General features: G+C 36.8%; 1 protein-coding gene across 4 annotated transcripts in view; it reads left to right on the top strand.

Moving 5' to 3' along the window:
* The first annotated feature begins 3,850 nt into the window (after positions 1 to 3,850).
* The window catches only part of LOC123880167 (glucose transporter type 1), a 37,792-nt gene continuing 20,012 nt past the window's right edge, over positions 3,851 to 21,630 (top strand). The window contains exons 1-4 of one of the 4 annotated variants that reach the window (XM_045928134.1): positions 3,851 to 4,245; positions 14,555 to 14,615; positions 17,459 to 17,560; positions 18,969 to 19,065. In XM_045928134.1, coding sequence (XP_045784090.1) covers positions 17,473 to 17,560; positions 18,969 to 19,065 — 185 coding nt within the window. In that variant the 5' untranslated portion in view covers positions 3,851 to 4,245; positions 14,555 to 14,615; positions 17,459 to 17,472. Of the gene's footprint in view, positions 4,246 to 14,554; positions 14,616 to 17,455; positions 17,561 to 18,968; positions 19,066 to 21,630 lie in introns of those variants that run through there. The other 3 variants (XM_045928135.1, XM_045928136.1, XM_045928137.1) reach the window with 3 other exon arrangements.

The raw sequence follows: 21,630 nt of genomic DNA, 5'->3' as shown, positions 1-21,630 counted from the left end.
AGGAACGAGTTGGAGACATTATGCATAATCATTTGCATATGAATAAAGTCAGTGCGCGTTGGGTGCCTAAAATGCTCACGCCACTGGACAAGCAGCGACGAGTTGAAACTTCCGAAGAATTTATAGACCTGTGCAAGGACAATTTGGAGGAAATTTGCACTCGTATTGTCACCGTTGATGAAACGTGGATCCGACAATACGACCCGGAGTCGAAACAAGAGTCAATGCAATGGATAGAGAAGGGGGAAAAGCCGCCGAAGAAGTTCAAGGTGGAAAAATCGGCTTCCAAACTCATGGCCACCATTTTTTGGGATTGCGAAGGAGTTTTACTCATAGATTACCTCCAAAAAAAAACTACGATGAATGCAGAGTATTATGCAGGGCTTTTGAAAAAAGTTCGCGAAGCCATTGTTGAAAAAAGAAGAGGCAAAATCAGCAAAGGAATTTTGTTTCTGCAAGACAATGCGCCGGTTCACACAGCGCGCATTGCGAGGCAAGCCTTGCGAGAAACTGGATTCGATGAAGTGAACCACCCTCCCTATAGTCCAGATCTGGCCCCTAGCGACTATTTTCTATTTAAAAATTTGAAAAAGGACCTTCGGGGACGAAGATTTGGAGATGATGAAGAGATGAAGGCGGCCGTAAATGAACATTTTCAAGCTAAAGACGCGGCTTATTTTTTTTCAGGGATACAAGCCCTCTATAAAAGATGTCAAAAGTGCATTGAAGTCCATGGGGACTATATTGAAAAATAAATTTTATTTAGATTTTTATCTAGACTTTTAATGCCCTAGGCTCAGAACTTTTCAGCCACCCCTCGTATATCAGTTATACTTACTTAAACTAATCTATGCGTACGCGTGCACGCTAGCCCTTACCTACTTTTCATTTATGTCATTGATTGACACGGCCCAAAACTATGGCCCAAAATATCATAGAAGCCATCTATGTTCTTATTGTAATCTATGCCATAAATTAGTTTATTTTATTTTATAAAAGCTGTATTGTCCCCAATTCTTCCCTGTGCTGGGGACAATACGCAGAGAAACTTTCTGCTTTTACAAAATAACGAAGGGCTTCCCTCGCTGGTTTCTCACTATTAAAATAATGAAAGGTAGGTCTGGTCTATTTTGACAAATAACGAAGTTACTTATCTATAGTTGTCGATATATTACAGACAGATGGATAAACTTTTTTTTAAATTGAAATATTACAAAAAAAATTAAAGCTTTTTTTTTCTTTAAATCTGGTTTTACTCTGATTAGCCAATGTCAAGTTTGTGATATTTTCAAGTTATTGAATTTATACAAGTATGGACTCCGTCAGCGCCGGCGCCCGCCGACATACGCGCGGCGCCCCTTTAGAGCGCTTCCCAGTCAATTCCACCACCAAAAAACACCAACTAACACAAAAACCAGTCACTCTTAACAAAAAAAAAAACACTCCAAACAAGCACTCCAAACGCCATCGCAGACGAAGTCCAAAAAATTAAAGCTAGCCTTGTCTAATTGGATGGATTAATTATCTGTAATCTGTCGATAGTTGTAAGTCGTCTTAATGTCGTTGTTAAATTCAAAAATTGGATACCTAAACTTTTTTGAACAAATAACAACGTTGCTAAGTAACTTATTGACAGATTAAAGATTAATTTCAGCCGTTTGAAATTATGCAGCCATAGCTAATAGCTATAATAATATTATATTAATAATATTTTATACATGTATTTTTATAAATTATAAAGAATATGGATAGGGAATGTTGAATGTGGCCACACGCAGTTACAAGATACTTTATTTATTTTGAAATTTTACCTACCTATCTAGTAATTAAAAAAAAATAACGGTTTAGTTCAGACATTTATTCTTTTATTTTAAAACTAGTTGACCCGCCCCGGCTTCGCACGGGGAGCCTATCTATTCCATAGGCAAAGTATGGGTATGAATAAATGTGTTTGTATTTTATAACTAAGAGTCGTTCATAACACAGTGGACGAAGCGTAGGACGGGATGCGGGCGACGTGCGCGCCCGTTGGGTCCCAGGGTCGGCCGAACGCACTTCGTTGGTGCGACCCGGAGGTGCGGTAGGGGGACCTCGCGAGTAGGTCCCCGGTAGAGGGTCTGCCTCGGCAGACGTCGCTGGCTGGGTCGCGGTTGTTTGCTTCGGCGTTCCCGTGACTCAGTCGCCAGGCGACGCGCAGTAGCGCCGCTGGGGTTTAGTGGGTATCCCGATCGCCTCTCGGCCGGCGAGTCCCACATATCCTCCCTCAGCTGGCTGGCTGCCTTACGGCTGGCTGGTTAGCTTCCGGGGGGGATGCGTAAATGCATTCCCCAGCGTCAACAAAAAAAAAGGGTATAATCTATCCATTCCGAATTTCAGCCAAATCCGTTCAGTACTTTTTGCGTGGAAGAGTACAAACATACAGACAAAGTTTCGCCTTTATTAGAACAAATCTTTCGGTCGTTATCATTAGTTCAACTTTTTTCCACTAGTTCAAACTAATGGGAATAAATAGTTGAACTCAGATAGTGATGGTGGAAACTGATTAAATTAAATCAAAAAATGAAATAATGCGTATGTAAGCTTATTTATTTACAAAATAAGAGAACCTTTGTCCACTTAAACAAAAATGGCTTTTATAATCAAACAAAAAAATGTACCTATATAACATAATATCTGAAAACTATCTTCTATGAATATAATAATTGCCGTGTCTGTACATCGATGTTAAGGATGATCTGCAGGCGTGTGTCTTTGGTGGTGGGTATATTGTTAATTTTAAATCATTTTCATTTGGTGAAATTATGTGTACAAGCAAAACATTTAAGTACAGATCCACGAAATTTTCGTTTAAATTTTTTACACATCCAATAGATATATATATCGCCATTTACGACATAATTTGTGCAAAATGAGAACTCCCTTCTCGTCTTCCCCGTGGCCGGTGGTATCCATGACGGATTTTCCTCACGAGAAAAAAAACTGGTCATGGAGTGCGAGACGTCTTCTGAATAGTTCATGTGAAAAGCTTGCTTCGATGTTAACGGGTGGCTGGTGCCATCTGTCGTCAGATCTTCGAAGATACCTTTTAGTGAGTGCGCTAACAAATTCCAAATTACTTATTTTTTACTAAAAAATATGGTATCCACCATAAATCTACCAGATTCTACAGAAAATTACCGCATAGGTATATCTTCCAATTCCAAAAACTAGTATCAAAATCTATCATGCAGTAGATAATCGAAATATCTATCTACTACACAGATACATTAAATTTTATGTTATCATTGCTTTAGTTTTAAGTTTCCGTTATTAATTACGACTATTAGGTACTTATTATCTTACAAATTCCACAATTGACAATCAAAAAGTGTACTAATGGTAATTGAAATAAATGATTTGAGTTTGAATTTGTACAAGTGTAAATTGAAAATTTATAACACCCCCGACAAGTAAAGGTCTCAGTAATAACTAGAAAAGAGTTGATAACTTTCAAACGGCTGAACCGATTTTCTTGGATTATAGCTATGAACACTCTCGATCAAGCCACCTCTCAAACAAAAAAAAAAAAACTAAATCAATATCGGTTCATTAGTTTAGGAGCTACGATGCCACAGACAGATACACACGTCAAACTTATAACACCTTAGTTAATAAAACTAACAAGAATTGTAAGTATACTGGTACATAATATAATTATTATGTAGCATAGTGTAGATATTCTGCGCCCGCACTGAGCCGCACGCGCTCTAACAGCTCCTCCTTTCGCGATGACGTCGATATCAAACGTCATCATTGAAATAAAGGGTATTTTGTGATTGTGTGAGTTTGGTTTCGGGCGAGCCGCAGCGCACGCCTAGCGCTATCGATCGTGCGCGTCCCGGTGCGTACGCCGCCGCCTCGCTCGCAGCCCGCCAGGGCGTCCACACGGTACTCTAGTCATGCGCGAGTGTCCTCCGCCATCGCATCGACCGACATTGGAGCAGCACTAAACGCGCGAGTGCCGCGGTCGCGCCCGGCGGCCTCGACAGACCTACGTGGAGGATCCTCCGCCGCCGCCGCCGGCTCTGGGTCGTTCCTCCATGTGTGACCGGATCGCGTTCAAAAAATCGATCGGAGACGGTGGCCGCTGGCTTGCGATGAACTCCAGCTAATCGTGAGGTCCAGGTGGAGGAGGAGGGGTGACCTTGCGACCCGCTTACTCCCGATCGCTGCTGAACGGCCGACCATCATAGATACCACCACCAGGTATGCCCATCGCTTCGGATCGTGCTCTATCAATATATATATATTATATATATGTATATATGTAACTATTTGTAGTCATCGCTCTACATATCATCTTTCATAAAAATCAGTTGCAGTCATATATTCTGAACGGTATTGCAGTAATCCGTCCGTTCCTGTGACATAGATTCGTTTATGTAAGTCGATATCGCAAAAGTCAGAAGCAGTAGAAAGAGAGAAGAGCACTCGCAGAGGGAGAGGGAAGATGTCCGTCAATATGAAAAACTTCCTAATAAATTGTACATCTGCGACGATTTCCACATTTACAGACGACTAGGTACCTACGCTACAGTGAACATTACAATGATCTTTAAAAAATATCATCGCTGATCTCATAAAATTAAAGCTCTATTAAAAACCTTAAGAGGTTTATGATGGATGGTTACTATGGAAAATGTTGTTAGTTTCTGTAATAATTATTTTCACGCATCAACTACCTACCTATCGCTTTGCGTATGCTGTGGCGTTTTCATTTTCTTGCGAACATTACTTAATAAAGCGAATGCATCTTTTGTTCATATAAAGTTTTGTTTACTTTCAGGACAAGAAAATCCATGGAAGCAAAATCAATATTGGTGACCTTCACCTAATAAACTAGAAACCAACTGAAAATAATCAATTGTAATGCTTTGCGAATTGCAACTTCGTGCACTTTGATTAGGTGCCGTTCATAAATTTTAAGTTCCTTTCCTATGTAGGATTAGAGCTGAATTAGACGGTATACGGACGGTTTCATTTTCGATGTCGCATCGAATAGGTACTATCTTTATATTCATTTTTCATTGCTGATTTTTTAAAACAGTTGTAATTGAAATCGTCAATAACGACTAAATTATTTCATTTTGTCTATGAAATGAAAATCTTTAAAAAGAGATAAAAAAATATATATTACTTTTTTGACCAACTTCTGCTATCTCGATGAAACTGATGAATATCAGCATTAAAAACAAATTTAGTCAGTTATGTTTATTTTATGGACAACTGACCAGAAAAAAGACTGCAGCCTTGCAGCTATTAACTCAGAACTTACTTATTATTTGACTTTTATAAATCCTTTACGAATTACTCAATATCCTTTATAGGGAGACCTTCATTTAAAGGGATTACCTATTGTGCTTTTAGGCAAGATTTCAAGTTCCAGACCCACCAATGGTTTTCTCAGTGAGAGTTAGGGAATTGAGAGTGCACTTGTGCTTGAGTTACTCTTGTGTATCTAATGATCTTCTAGCTGCCTAGCCTCAGTCTCAGCCTAGTATGGCTGCTGTGGCCGAGATGAGGTCAGAACATTTTTTGAGTATATGTTTAATGTATATTGTAGAGGTATTATCATCGATTTTGGAAGCGTCTTGGGTATTATAATATAGAGCTATCGAAAATTTAATATATATATATCATGCGTCATTATTTAAAATTACTAGGAAATGTTGAGTATTACTATTTTTAAAATTAAATAAACACGAAATGTATGTATTACATTTTATGCTAGGTGCACAGTTGAAGGTAACAAGTGTGAAAAGTGAAGGTAATTGACGGCTGACCCGATTTTCTTAGATTATACCTTAGAACACTCTCGATCAAGCCACCTTTCAAAAAAAAAACTAAAATAAAATCTGTTCAGTAGTTTAGGAGCTACGATGCCACAGACAGATACACAGATACACACGTCAAACTTATAACACCCCTCTATTTGGGTCGGGGGTTAATAAAAGGAAAAGCTGACTGACTGACTGACCTATCAACGCACTAAACGCACAGTTTAAACTACTGGATGGATCGGACTGAAATTTGGCATGCAGATAGCAATTATGACGTAGACATTCGCTAAGAAAGGATTTTTCAAATTCATTCCTTAAGGGAGTAAAATATAGGTTTCTTTGCGTAGTCCACGCGATATGCGGGCATAAGTTTGTGATCCATAAGACTAGATCTAATGTTGCCCACTTCGATAGAGTGACTCTACACAGTCTGGGCGGTCCTACCCCTAAAGAGTAAGCGCGAAACCAGAAGGGACGGCGGAGCTGGCCTTCTGGCGTTCCATTTACAAACTTGATTTTTAATCATTATCACCATCATCTTCATGATCATAACCATGATTAGGATCACAAAGATCATCATGATGCCCTGTTTGTGTGTGTTTATTAATTACTAGCTGTGCCCGCGACTTCGTTCGCGTGGAATAGTGACTTTTCGCGCTTTATATAGCCACGGACGCTCAGGCGCGAGGCGCCGTGATTCTTTAAATTGACATAACTTTTTTATTTATGAACCGATTGACATAAAATAAACACTAAATCCTAAGTGAAGCTTACTACAATATATTAGTGAAAACCGTATCTAAATCGAATAAGCCGTTTCTGAGATTAGCGTGCACAAACACACAGACAAACAGACAAACAGACAAACAGACAAACAGACAAACAGACAAAAAAAAATTAATTACAATTTCGGGTTCGGCATCGATATAATAACAACCTCTGCTACTTTTTTTTTATATATTTCCATTGTACAGACACCACTTTTCTACAATTTTATTATATGTATAGATATAGATTTTATTGATTTTTCATTCACCACACCTTTCCTAGTACTAAATATTCAGGAACCGCATACACTGCATTGAATATTAATGAACATACTTATAATAAATTATTTAACACATTTCCCAAATTAGCTTGACATTTCAAAAAATCCAAAAAAAGTTATAGGTACATTTCCGGTAACACATATAACTACATATAAGTATATTATGTTAGATCCTGATCACCAGTTATCACAAATCGAAATATGCATAAAATCCTGTATGAAGCTTTTGAAAAAATTTAAATTCTTTGTAATTTTAGAATTGAGTTTATTCAGAGCTTTAAGAACCAAATTCCAAATTCAGTTTACGAAATCTTAAAGGTGCTAGGTACGCATTAGGCAGCGCTGTATTTTAGAATTTTATAGGTGGGCCTGGATTGTTGTCATTTTTTAAAGCTTTTTAAATGAATAATCACACTAATATTATAAAGGCGAAAGTTTGTATGTGTGTGTGTGTGTGTGTGTGTGTGTATGTTTGTTACTCCTTCACACAAAAACTACTGGAGGGATTGTGCTGAAATTTAGAATGGAGATAGATTATACCCTGGATTAGCACATAGGCTACTTTTTATCCCGGAAAATCAAAGAGTTCCCACGGGATTTTTAAAAAACCTACATCCACGCGAACGAAGTCGGGGGCATCAGCTAGTATATCATAAATATCAACCTTGAGGTTAGGTAAACTTGAGCTTAAAACTTTCACTCATTAGGAACTTCTAATATATCAAATCAATGCTAATACATTATGTATCTATACGTCTAAGATGACTTTAATCATCACTTTACCATTTCGATGAATTCCATTTCCATGTGAGAAATTAATCTCTTCGTAATTAATAGTAAACCTATCAAGTAAAATAGCTTGGTTTAGATTTAACTATTTACATTTTTGGCAACGGATTAATTTAGAAATATTAAGACATTAAATTGTGATAATGCTAAAAATTTTGTTTAGTTGTCGGCTGGCTTATTTAATGTGCATCTGATCAGCCTGGCTGTCCAGCGTAGAAATGCAGCCAATTTTCTTGGCACCATTCCACGCGGGCATGATTGGTATAGTAGGTAGATAAGGCTAGCTTTAAGTTTAGTTAGTTTAGCTAGCTGATGCCCGCGACTTTGTTCGCATGGATGTAGGTTTTTTAAAATTCCCGTGGGAACTCTTTGATTTTCCGGGATAAAAAGTAGCCTATGTGCTAATCCAGGGTATAATCTATATCACACTAATATTATAAAAACGAAAGTTTGTATGTGTGTGTGTGTGTGTGTGTATGTTTGTTACTCCTTCACACAAAAACTACTGGAGGGATTGTGCTGAAATTTAGAATGGAGATAGATTATACCCTGGATTAGCACATAGGCTACTTTTTATCCCGGAAAATCAAAGAGTTCCCACGGGATTTTTAAAAAACCTACATCCACGCGAACGAAGTCGGGGGCATCAGCTAGTATATCATAAATATCAACCTTGAGGTTAGGTAAACTTGAGCTTAAAACTTTCACTCATTAGGAACTTCTAATATATCAAATCAATGCTAATACATTATGTATCTATACGTCTAAGATGACTTTAATCATCACTTTACCATTTCGATGAATTCCATTTCCATGTGAGAAATTAATCTCTTCGTAATTAATAGTAAACCTATCAAGTAAAATAGCTTGGTTTAGATTTAACTATTTACATTTTTGGCAACGGATTAATTTAGAAATATTAAGACATTAAATTGTGATAATGCTAAAAATTTTGTTTAGTTGTCGGCTGGCTTATTTAATGTGCATCTGATCAGCCTGGCTGTCCAGCGTAGAAATGCAGCCAATTTTCTTGGCACCATTCCACGCGGGCATGATTGGTATAGTAGGTAGATAAGGCTAGCTTTAAGTTTAGTTAGTTTAGCTAGCTGATGCCCGCGACTTTGTTCGCATGGATGTAGGTTTTTTAAAATTCCCGTGGGAACTCTTTGATTTTCCGGGATAAAAAGTAGCCTATGTGCTAATCCAGGGTATAATCTACTAGATGATGCCTGCGACTTCGTCCGCGTGGATTTAAGTTTTTTGAAATCCCGTGGGAACTCTTTGATTTTCCGGGATTAAAAGTATATATGTGCTAATCCTGGATATTATCTATCTCCATTCCAAATTTCAGCCAAATCCGTCCAGTAGTTTTTGCGTGAAGGAGTAACAAACATACACACACACATACAAACTTTCACCTTTATAATATTAGTGTGATCTCCATTCTAAATTTCAGCCCAATCCGTCCAGTAGTTTTTGCGTGAAGGAGTTACAAACATACACACACACACACACACACATACAAACTTTCTCCTTTATAATATTAGTGTGATTTCCAAATTATTACATAAATATCACAATTTAATTATAATTATTATGTGGCCGTGTTCTTCTTAGTTAAAACGTGACGTTAAACTTACAAAGAAATTCATGTGTAATTTTTTTTTCCTAAAACCAAAAGTTTGAGGATAAAATGCTTCATTACTGTGAGATGATGTTGAGCTACATCAAGATACGTAGGCGTCGGACTAAGTAATGAGATTACTTATGCTATGTGTAGTTTACAGACATATCTAGACAGAGGGATTTCATTTGGACTCGTAAAAGGCGATTGCAAAATTGCAATTGGAGTATATATTAGATTATACTTTGCTTCGTCTTCGAGATTAGGAAACTTTGTAGTAACACGAACCGTGTGGCCATTCTTACACTAAGTTGAGAAATACAAAAACAAGATAAATACTTTTTTCGTAGGTACCATAGACTATACTTCTCATAGTGACAGCACTGATCGTCATTTTCATTCGCGTTCTAGTGCCTGGCCGTTCAACACGATATTCTTAAAAGTCGTAGTGAATTTGAGTATTAATAATGCCTAAACGCAAAAATAAAAGTAGTGATGAGTATCTTCTGCGAAAAATAAAGAAACTGGGAAAAAAGATACAAAAACGTGCTCGAAAAATATCGGATTCATCTTCGGACAATTTAATCCGTGCGTTGCAGCTGCCGGCCGATGGCACATTCCGCGGCCAAAATGTATTCCTCAGTATCCACATATTTAATTGGTAGTTAAAACAAACATTTAATCTCATTCTAATAGCATACTAATTTTCAAGCGTTCGTCCTTCAATTACGCTACAACGTAGTAAAGATGTCCTAAGGATTCTTCAATTTTTGATGAAAATCAGAAAAAGATTAAACTATTAGGTACTTAAGAATTATGTATCAAAACCTGGGTTATTCTTCCCTTAAGTCACGCGAGCAAAACCACGGGTATAGCTAGTAACATTATAAAAAATGCCCTCTTTATTGCTTATCACTTTACATAAATGCACTGTGCAAAAAAGCCCGATTTGTCAAAATCAAAATCCGAAAGGACGCCTGTTAAAAACCTCAATAATCCAGTCAATAAAACCTTACCATTTTGAGATAAGATCATGCCAATTCGAAAATTTTTTTAAAGTACTGAGACGTTATTGATTTAGAATATCTAAACTAAATATTATAAAGGCGAAAGTTTGTATGTGTGTGTGTGTGTGTGTATGTTTGTTACTCCTTCACGCAAAAACTACTGGACGGATTTGGCTGAAATTCAGAATGGAGATAGATAATATCCTGGATTAGCACATAGGCTACTTTTTATTCCGGAAAACCAAAGAGTTCCCACGGGATTTCGAAAAACCTAAATCCACGCGGACGAAGTCGCGGGCGTCAGCTTGTCTAAACTAAATTTTAGCGAGAAGAAAATGAATTCAATTTTTTTAAATAAACCCCGAGTTGGGAGGAAAGGAGAATGTTAGTAATGATTGACTTGGTTAATTATTCATTTAATAACAAACAATAACAAGTGTAAATTAAAAATTTTCAACACCCCCGACAAATCATTTTCAAATAAATAATTATGTATATCTAGGCAACGTCCATCTTGACAGCTTGACATTATTTTGTCAATTGACACTTGAATATTATGAAACTAAGGGTTATCTAACCTTCTTTTCTACAAGAAAACTAGAAAATAGCTGATAACTTTTAAACGGCTGAACCAATTTTTTTGGATTATAGCTAAGAACACTCTCGATCAAGCCACCTTTCAAACAAAAAAAACTAAATTAAAATCGGTTCATTCGTTTAGGCGCTACGATGCCACAGACAGATACACAGATACACAGATACACAGATACACAGATACACAGACACACAGACACACAGATACACAGATACACACGTCAAACTTATAACACCCGTCTTTTTGGGTCGGGGGTTAAAAACGAATAACGGTTGAAAAGTGTAAGCACGTAGCACTGTAGCCTCGTAGCGTCGAATCGTAGCCTCGATCGTAGCACGGCCGTGGCGACCTCGGAAAACGCGTAAAAAATGCATGTCTATTGTAGTTACATAAAGCTATCGTCACACGAAGGGCACAAAAATCCATACTTCCATATCCATATCCATACTTATGAATATTATAAATGCGAAAACGCGAAAATTTGGATGAAATCTGGCACAGACTTAGAATACATCCCGAGGAGGGACATAGGCTACTTTTTATCCCGGGAAAACAAACAGTTCCCGCGGCATGGTGTGCTATCTTTCACACATTTGGCGTTCAATAAAGTCGTCGAGCTACGGATTGACGTCATTTTTTGCATAGATATAGCTGATAATCTAGAAAATAATATAATCTACTTTATCTTATAAAAAAATTAAACAGTTTCCACAGGATAGCGAGGATACCTTACTATTTTTTCACGCATTTGTCATAAAATGAAGATATCCATTATGTTATATTTTTTTAATATAACCCTTTAAAATTAATTAGGCCTAGGTATTATAATAGGTTTATATATAAAAAAGAATAAAGTTTCTATAAAAAAGATATTATTTGAGGCTTACCATGTTTGACATAAGGATATCAAACGTGGGCTCTAAGGAAGGAAAAGGAAGATAAGTTAGCAATCCGGCAAAGGAAGATGGATAGTATGTTGGGACCATAGACTTATATATTACTTTGAGACTAAAGATGAGAGATAGAGTAAGTAATATAAAAATTAAATTAAAAATTAAAAAAACCCGACACAAAAACCTCTAAAAAGTAAAAAAAAAAAACGCTCGTCGCGTCGGGGGACTGCTATATATCATATCTGCAGCAAAAACATCTTTTTCTCGCAATCAGTACAGTGTACACCAAAAGATCGGCACATCTCTACAACAAAATAACAAAATCAACAAAATTCTTAATATCTACCCGTGTAAACAGTCTGATATTAAAAAAACATTGTCTAAGTGGTTACAAGGAAAAACATACGACGAAACAGAATTACTTTTAGAAAGCATAAATAAATTGATTTGATTTAAAAGGTTATATAATAAATAGTAGGTAAAATTGGTAATTATTGTCTATACACACACATGCTCACACACAAACACACACTCACACACAATACACACTCGCACACACACACACACACACACACACACACACACGCTCACACACTCGTGTATTTTTAATTTTTGTTCTTATTCAAAATTTTGTTTTGTTAATTTTTAACCCCCAACCTAAAAAGAGGGGTGTTATAAGTTTGATTTGTGTATCGGTGTATCTGTCTGTGACATCGTAGCTCCTAAACTAATAAACCGATTTTAATTTCGTTTTTTTTTGTTTGAAAGGTGGCTGATCGCGAGCGTTCTTAGCTATAATCCAAGAAAATCGGTTCAGCCGTTTGAAAGTTATCAGCTCTTTTCTAGTTATTACTGTAACCTTCACTTGTCGGGGTGTTATTTTGTAATTTACACTTGTGTTTAAAATAAGTACATATTTGTTTGTAAAAGACGAAGGAGGAAGGACCCTGAGATACAGTTTTGCAAACTTAATTCAGGGCCCCCGGCAGAATTTGTAAAAAGACTTGTTTTAAAAAAACAAATAAATCATTTCATTTCAAATACTTTCTTAAGCTCAAAACGAGACAAAACTGGGAGGCATCGCGCATGCGTCTCGTCCCGGTTGGATTGGAACGCCATGCCAGAGGCATCCGCCTTAGTCGGAGTGCACAATGCCGAGTTCTACACGGCTTTATCTTTATTATTGCGGACAACAATTTTATTCCGTATATTACATTTCGTTTGTTTAAAATGACGAATTATGTTTACACTTGCACTGTATTCTGTAAGTCTCTCTATCTTCTATCTAAGAATCGGTTTTGTGGTGATGCTTCCATAACTCCGTCAAATCTGAACTGATCCAATAATTTTTCTTTTTTAAAAGGACATATCTCGTCAGATTAGTCCCGTTTGGAGGCATCAAATCTTCACCAAATGGGAATGTCTTCGCAAATGGGAAACGGAACTCCCGTTGAGGAATTAATCACACTAATATTATAAAGGCGAAAGTTTTGTGTATGTGTGTATGTGTGTGTGTGTGTGTATGTTTGTTACTCCTTCATGCAAAAACCACTGGACGGATTTGGCTGAAATTTGAAATGGAGATAGATGATATCCTGAATTAGCACATAAGTTACTTTTTATCCCGGAAAATTAAGGAGTTCCCACGGGATTTCGAAAAACATAAATCCACGCGGACGAAGTCGCGGGCGTCGGCTAGTAATAAGTAAAGTAAGAGTAAATTGCTCTCGATGAGTGTAAGTAAATCGTAGATTTTTACCCATGCATAGCATAATATAATACAACCTTTGAAAATAGTGGACCTTGCGACATTACTCCATAACTTCGTCAAATCTTTTAAGTAATTATTTTTTATTTAAAGGACTTAATCTTCAGGTTGGTCCCGTATAAATTTGGTGAAGCGAGATTTGGTGAAGAGAAAAGACTTGGAAGGAATCATTGTCTTGAATATTTCTATAAAGTGGTTACTAAAATTTTATACTCTAGGCACTAGAAAATGAGTTTATCGAAGACAAATTTTTTGACTTGAAACATGTTTGAAACTGTTTTAATCTAGAGGTATCAGATTTTTTACTTGAAACATGTTTGAAAGTGTTTTAAATTGATCTAGAGGTATCATATAAGATGCTAATTATTTATTAATAGATAGTTTTTAGTACTACAACGCAAATCTTTAGAAAGTTATGTTTTAAGTACGTTCAATTTACGTTTGACATATGATTTTTAACCGACTTCTAAAAAAGAGGTCTTAATCCGACTGTTATTTTTTGTATGTTCGTTACTCAATATATTCGCCAATTATGAATCGATTTTAATGATTCTCTTTTGTTTGATAAATCATATTTCAGAGCTAGTTTCATATTTTGGTGAAGATCTGATGAATGTCGCCGAATGTAGAGAACGGAACTCCTCAACGGATACGAGTAAATTAATCGTTCGTTTGAATTCTGGCTGCTTTTGGCGGCTAGAGATGCTTGAGCGAGTTCATGCAAGTTAGGAACTTTGTGGGATCAGTGCATGATCAGTGATATAAAATAATAATAAGTAGGTACTTAATTATTATTATAATGTCATTTCGATGCGACTTGTGGTATTAGGTATATTTTCAGCCGCCAATTACACTGAATCCTATTATAATTGTGCGGGTGATTGTTTAATGTTATGCCTGTTGCCATTTTTTTCAAAAGCTTCTGCCCCGGTTTATACCTACATATTCAGATGTTGTCTCGAACAATTCTTTTCGCTTTTTTATTTACATGTAATATTTTAATTGTTACAGGCACAATGTCGTCGATTAGAGTGCTATCGGTTGTAGTCAAATGACAATAACTAGAATAAAGGTAAATTATCAATATTATATTTAAGCTTTCTTTAATTTTAATATAACTGTCCTCATTAAATTATTAAAATATCAAAAATGTGGGTAGTGTGCAGTAAATTCTACCTCCTTATGTATTTATAAATGCCATATGAATGGAATCTCATGGGTTTTTATTAGTCTACCTGACACGCCACCCTTTCGGCACCCACAGACGTTTCAATAAAAACTAAACTAACTTTGTATGTAAATAATAATTATGATCATAAGTAGGTATAGTGCGCGCATAACAAGTTGTCCAGTCGAGTTATATCCAGGCTAAGGTCTGTTTATGTATAATTCGCAGTAATAAATAATATGCCTCGTGTTTAAATCGGACCACTTGTTTTGCGAGCAGTATACAAGATTTTTTTCGATCAGCACTTTCAGATTATCGTTTTCAAACAGAGAGAAGCCGTGGATTGACTAAATAGTTGCCACAGGGTATCATAATGCGGCAGATAAAGATCCTAATCGTACATTTTATTAATCTTCTCCTTCTTCGTCGTAACACTCTTGGCAGAATGGTTCTAGTTATTGAAGTGATGAAAGTCTTTGGGGGTAGATGGGCCAAGGGGCGCCATACGATCATTCGCCACTTCGACCTACTGGCCGATAGCCTAGTACACTCCTCGCCTTTAGTGCCCTCCACCTCGCCCTATACTATAAGATGGAATCAATGCGGGAGGCGTGTCTGAAGTACTTTATATGCTACTCTGTACTGACGTTAAAACGTTGTTAAATGCCGTGTCCTTGGCGTATGGAGACATTTAATTTAATACGTGCAAACTGATGGTCTAACGTGGCGTTCTGGCGTGCAGACGCTCGAGGCACGCCCTGCCTACTGATTCGCTAACTCAGTGTCTAACACTGAATGATAGCCACCGAGCTCATTTGTCATTTATTTTTAATCCATTGAAGGTTCTCTACGAAAAATTATGTTCATATCACTCAATTAAGCAGCAATGTAAAACAAACCATTGTCAAATCTGCTCGGTGGCTACAAGTCAGTGTTAGAAACTCAGTTAGCGAATCACCCCATCGGTCGATAGTCATCTCATGATTAAAGCAGCGCAACAGCTTCTATTTTCAAAATTTCTGCGTACAGATGTCCGGATATCTGTCCCGCTATATGCTTTGACTCAAAACTTGATACCTCTAACTAAAAATTTTGTTCGCATCTGTCATCAGGATAATTTTATTTATCCATATACAACATACAACTACGTATTTCCATATACAACGTACGTAGGTACGTACGTAAACTACGTATATCCATATACAATATACAACATACAACGTATCTGAATCTTCAAAAGTTTCAATCTGTTGGCAATTAGGAATAAAGTTAAGATGGCCCTTCTCCATACAAGCGTATTACGCCTATTATTCTATTATTTGTTATTCTTGAATCTAGATCTATAACTAATCCATATATCGATTTATCTCTGCATTATCTTAGATGCCCTAAAATAATAAATTTAGTCAAATTACATTTATTTTGAAAGTTATGCCCTTGAAAAATCTCTATTTTAGAGCAAATTTTGAGGCAACTTCGTGCCAATATAAAAACTAGAAAATTAAAAAATTAACAAAATCATGTCTCACTTTATAATAATTTCAAATGTCTTTAGTTTGTGTAATAAAATGTTTTCTTTTGGGAAAAACAGGCGTTATTCCACACGTCGATTTGAATTCTCCCTTTGCCGTTTTTGTCTAAGAAATCTTGTATGTCAAGTAAAATTCATTCACCCGGCCTCTATCGGGGTGAGGTACGGTTAGAGGGAAATGATGACATACACAGACATAATGTTATTTTCTTCATCTGTGGAAACGGCATTATAATTAACAACGAGTTGTCGCTACCGTAACCGGGGCTCTTAACAGGGCTCTCTCCGTCACTTACTCCATCCAATCGTAGTCCCAATTTCATTTGAATACTAGCTGATGCCCGCAGCTTCGCCCGCGTGGATTGTTCAGATCCCCTGCAGCATCAGGATTGAGGAGTTGGACTCCAAATTTTTTATGAAACAATGTCGCAAAGTTCCTCTATCGATTAAAAAAGAAATGACGCAAATCGGTTCAGAAATCTCGGAGATTTCGGTGTACATAGGTAGAAAAACACAACTCCCTTTTTGAAAGTCGGTTAAAAAAGTAGCCTATGTTACGCCCTGGTCAATCCTCTACTTGCCTGCGAAAGTCCCGTCAAAATCGGTTCAGCCGTTCCAAAGATTAGCCTTTTTAAACAGACAGACAGACAGACAGTCAGACAGACAGACAAAAATTTTAAAAACGTGTGATTCAGTTATGGTATCGTTCAAATAACCCTATGAGCTTAATATGAGGTAGTTATTTCGAAATTACAGACAGACACTCCAATTTTATTTATTAGTATAGATTAAGCAACCAAAGTCTATGAAATTTTGCAGGCATATTTTAGAAACTAATATCAATGCCTGTGGCGTTTTAGATTTTTCTAAAAATATGCACTTTTAAAATTACAGAGGCTCAAAGATTTGTATGTGAATGTTTTTAAAAAGACCGCGTAACTTTGAAACTTTTTAACAGAAATCTGGAAAACCATAGATATAAGTTCCCGGAACGTTTCTACAAAATTCCATTCAGTATGATTGGTTAGTGTTCCAAAGAGAGACGAACTACGTTTGTATGGAGCGAGTGACGGAGAGACCCCTCTCAAGGAATGTCACGTGGCAAATGCAACGGGGTCAGGAATGCGGTGGCAGATGGGAATAAATCGTTGCGGCTCACAACAACGCTGTAGTTTGTTTGTAATGATAGCGATCTAATAAGCCTTATGTCCAGCAGTGTCGGGAGCGCTCATGAGACAGTCGTGCCACCGTCTGCTCGAGCACCAACAGGCCGGCGGGGACGAACCCCCGCTTTACTCACCCATAGATCAAATTTCAGGTAAAAAAATCTTGTTTAGCTCAAGGATGATATAAAAGACCTCTCAATGTCTACATCTCCTGAGGATGCTCCGGTGTCGGGGCGAAACGCGCGTCGAGTGGTGTTGGAATTTGTGTGGTGCTACGTACCATGTACAGATTTCGTTGGTTTGGCGGATTATAGCAAATTAAACTTTTATATCATCCTTGTATATCATGGACTTCCGCAAAATAACGCCTGCTTCTATAATACATTTGTTTAGCTCAACTATCCAGAAAGTTGTTTCTGGTTCAGACGTGATATTTGGACAATGTTGTGTACCCAAAACGCCTTATTCTGTAGGCATTCTACCATCAATAGCTGTAGGTATATCACAGTATAAACAAATCAGACAAGATACATTTTGTACTTAGACTAAAGTTTTCGAGGAATATGTAGTGCTCAGAACAGTCAAGCGCTTACGAGTATTAAGAAATTAACAAAAAAATAATTTATGTGACCTTTTTCAATATATATTAAAATACATATTTATACTATATGTAGGATGTATAAACAGTAGCTAATGTACCTACCTGGAACACCCCAGTGCTTATCAATTAATCACGAATAAAACTTATCGAGACCAGACCAGCTCTACAATGTTTCTTAGAGTAGGTATTGATCAGACTGAGTATTTTCATCTATATCAATTTTAAATGCTATTTCATTTATTTACAATTGTTTTACTATAGGTATACAATAATTGACTACCTATTCATTTCATTCCTGGATTCCAATTTTTTGGGAGGTTATCTTGTGAGTGGCGACATATCAAATACCATCACTATTATCACACATGTGTGAACATTTTCCTTAAGGTTCTATGTTCATGTGAGGTTTGTTTGTATTGGTCATTGGCGCTAATTGGCAGTACGGTGGCGGCATTGATTGGTTCGATTTTATAAAGGTTAGGCTAAAAATGAACCTGAGTAAAGCAACCCACAATTATGAGACCATTTAATTAATCTAGCATCCATAGCAAACCAAAAGAAAAAAAAAATTTGAGTATTTATATTTTGAAAATTTAACGACTAGGCGGAGTTTTACATTATGTATTTTCAGTTAATATTATTTATTACAGACGCATTTCTTTAAAGCACAGTCTAATAATTAAAAAAAAAAGACTTATTTGAATTCAAATATTTTACCTGATGATTTAGTAAAGTAGTCTCGTTCCTGAAAGATTAACTGCGATCATTATGACACGGCGGTCTACACAGAGTTGGGCTAGAACAAGTAGATTGGCCATACTTCGCATTGAGACAGGAATTTCCTTGAAACTTGTATCCGAATATAGAACGTACAGAGCCGTCCATAGTAAAGATTGGTCAAAAGGATCAGTGAGCAGTACATACTCGTAGGAAGGAATAAACAAGGAGTTTTGATACAGCGGTACCTGATCATGTGGGCCGGGAGGCCGGCAGCAAGCTGACACGATATGCGCCGGCGGAGGAGGACGAGGCGACTCTCAGGGAACTTCTACTTAGGTACGTGTGACCCTAGAGACATGTCGAAAAACATTAGCTTTCCGCCTTTACTACTGGCTTTATTGCATTGTCGAATCATGAATATCTGTGTGTCGATGTTTCTATACATTTTTCACCTTGGCTTAGCATCCCAAATATCTTATATTGCAGATATTACTAAGATGCAAATTGCGGTACCCGATTCATCCTCAGATTTCCCTTACTTCATGACATCGGACCATACCTCACCGTACTGTATACATTAGATTCAATGGCCATAAACTTAATGTCTAATGCTATGCCACCGAGCCAGCACTGCCTGCCTGACACTAAACTGCCCATTTTCTAATTAACTCTAACTTCCGGAACCATATACTTATATAACGTATATTTAAAAGAACTTTTTTGTAAAGAATAAATTGCTTGCATGTGTGTAAACGTAATGTGTTTTTGATAGATTTTGTAATATATCATACTTTTAGACTACGGATTGATCGACATACTTAGTTGGAAATGTGCATAGTTTCTAGTAGGTAGGTAGTTCATGTACTTAAATACTTAATTAATTATTTAGGTAGGTATGTACTTAAATATCTAATTACTTATTAGCGAAAAGGCAAATCTGTTTAAATAATTATGTAGGTAGGTATAGTTATTTTCAATAATGATATTAACATAATTGCAGACAAAAACCAGATGTAGGGGTTTTTTTCAATATCTTCATTACACGTCGCGGTTTAGGTGTGGTTTAGGTACACGTTACGTGCTTTGGTTGGGTTATTTAATCCGAGTTTACATCTTGCAGCAACAGCATTGATGTCTGCATTCACATACCCGAGTTTTCATCTTATACATTTCTTATAGGAAGCCATATATATTACTGTCAGTATATTTACTGACTCATTTCCTTACGGCCCGTTCACACATGGGAGTCCGTTTTACTGGTCCGTTTTACTGGATACGTCATAAATTCATGCTCTGTTCACACATAGGCACCATATAGCGTTCAACGGATCCGTCATTACTGGATGCAATGTGTGAACAGAAAACTCGCAGTATACCGCCGCTATTCTACAAGAATGGACGCTGTCGTGTTGTATTGGTAAAATTCTACGTATCCGTATATTTCCGTTCCGTCCGTCCAGTATTCGAAGACAAAACGGAATGTCACTTTTTTACGGAACGATATTTTTTACTGTATACAGAATACTGTGCCATGTGTGAAGTCACTCATACAACTACATACGCCATCGTAAAGTAATACAGTAAAAAATATCGTTCCGTAAAAAAATTACATTCCGTTTTGTCATCGAATACTGGACGAACGGAACGGAAATAAACGGATACGTAGAATTTTAACGGATAGATCCATCCTTGTAGAATAGCGTCGGTATACTGCGAGTTTTCTGTTCACACATCGCATCCAGTAATGACGGATCCGTTGAACGTTATACGGTGCCTATGTGTGAACACAGCATAAATTTATGACGTATCCGTTAAAAACGTACCAGTAAAACGGACTCCCATGTGTGAACGGGCCGTGAGTTTTAAAAAGCTTGTGCTACAAAAAGGTACGACAACAATATTATAGTCCGAAGAGTGACGTTGAAATCTAAAATGTTATCATTTATCACCTCGGGTTATCTGTCCTGGGAAGCAGCCAGTATTTTTGTCAGCGTCTTAGGCACAGGACACCGATTCACGCGGGTGCGACAGTTACTTTAGTAGTTTAGCTATTATTTTAAGTTATTTTTAAATAAATAACCAAGCAAAGTTTACTTTTAGGGTTCACATATTTTAAATTTTTTAATAATGTGCTGACTGCGTTTAAGCTTAGGTAGGTATTAAATAATCGATTTACTCATTATATACATTCATTGGTAACTCATACTTACTTCATTTATTTTCACATTTGTACAGTAGTGTAATGCATGCTGTTGTCGCCTTTATATTATTACTAGCTGATGCGCGCGACTTCGTCCGCGCGGATTTACATTTTTCAAAATCCCGCGGGAACTCTTTGACTTTCCGGGATAAAAAGGAATCTATCTTTATTCCAAATTTCAGCCAAATCCGTCAAGTAGTTTTTGCGTGATTGAGTAACAAACATCCAAACATCCACACTTTCACATTTATAATATTAGTAGGATTTCTCTTAGATCTTACTTACAATAAAATTACTTTGTGGTGGTGATTTCTGTATTATACTTGAAATTTTAATCAGAAGAAACAATATTAACGTCCAAAAAGATTTTTTTTATTTCCTTTATTCGATAAAAACAATTAGTTCTGTTTTGAAACTACTTACTGAACGGATTTGAACCCAACTTGGTATAGACTACAGGCCCATGTTTAAAAATGGGTGGGTCATATGAACCACCAGGTGACGTATACAGGACGATATAAGAGCATAAAATAATAAGTTTCAGCACTATGCCGTCACTTGTAAGCTGTCCAACAGAGTGCTGGTGAGAATTGAAAAGTGCAGGTAGAGTGAGTACATTTTGGTCATATATTTTTGTACGGCATTTTTACCATCGATAGATCCATGAAAAATAATAAGAAAGCGCGCAGTGCCGTAAAAAA

This window comes from Maniola jurtina, chromosome Z (genome assembly GCF_905333055.1).
Source record: "Maniola jurtina chromosome Z, ilManJurt1.1, whole genome shotgun sequence".
Classification (NCBI taxonomy): Eukaryota; Metazoa; Arthropoda; class Insecta; order Lepidoptera; family Nymphalidae; genus Maniola; species Maniola jurtina.
Note: the sequence above shows the minus strand (reverse complement) of the source record. Positions and strands in the feature narration are given on the sequence as shown.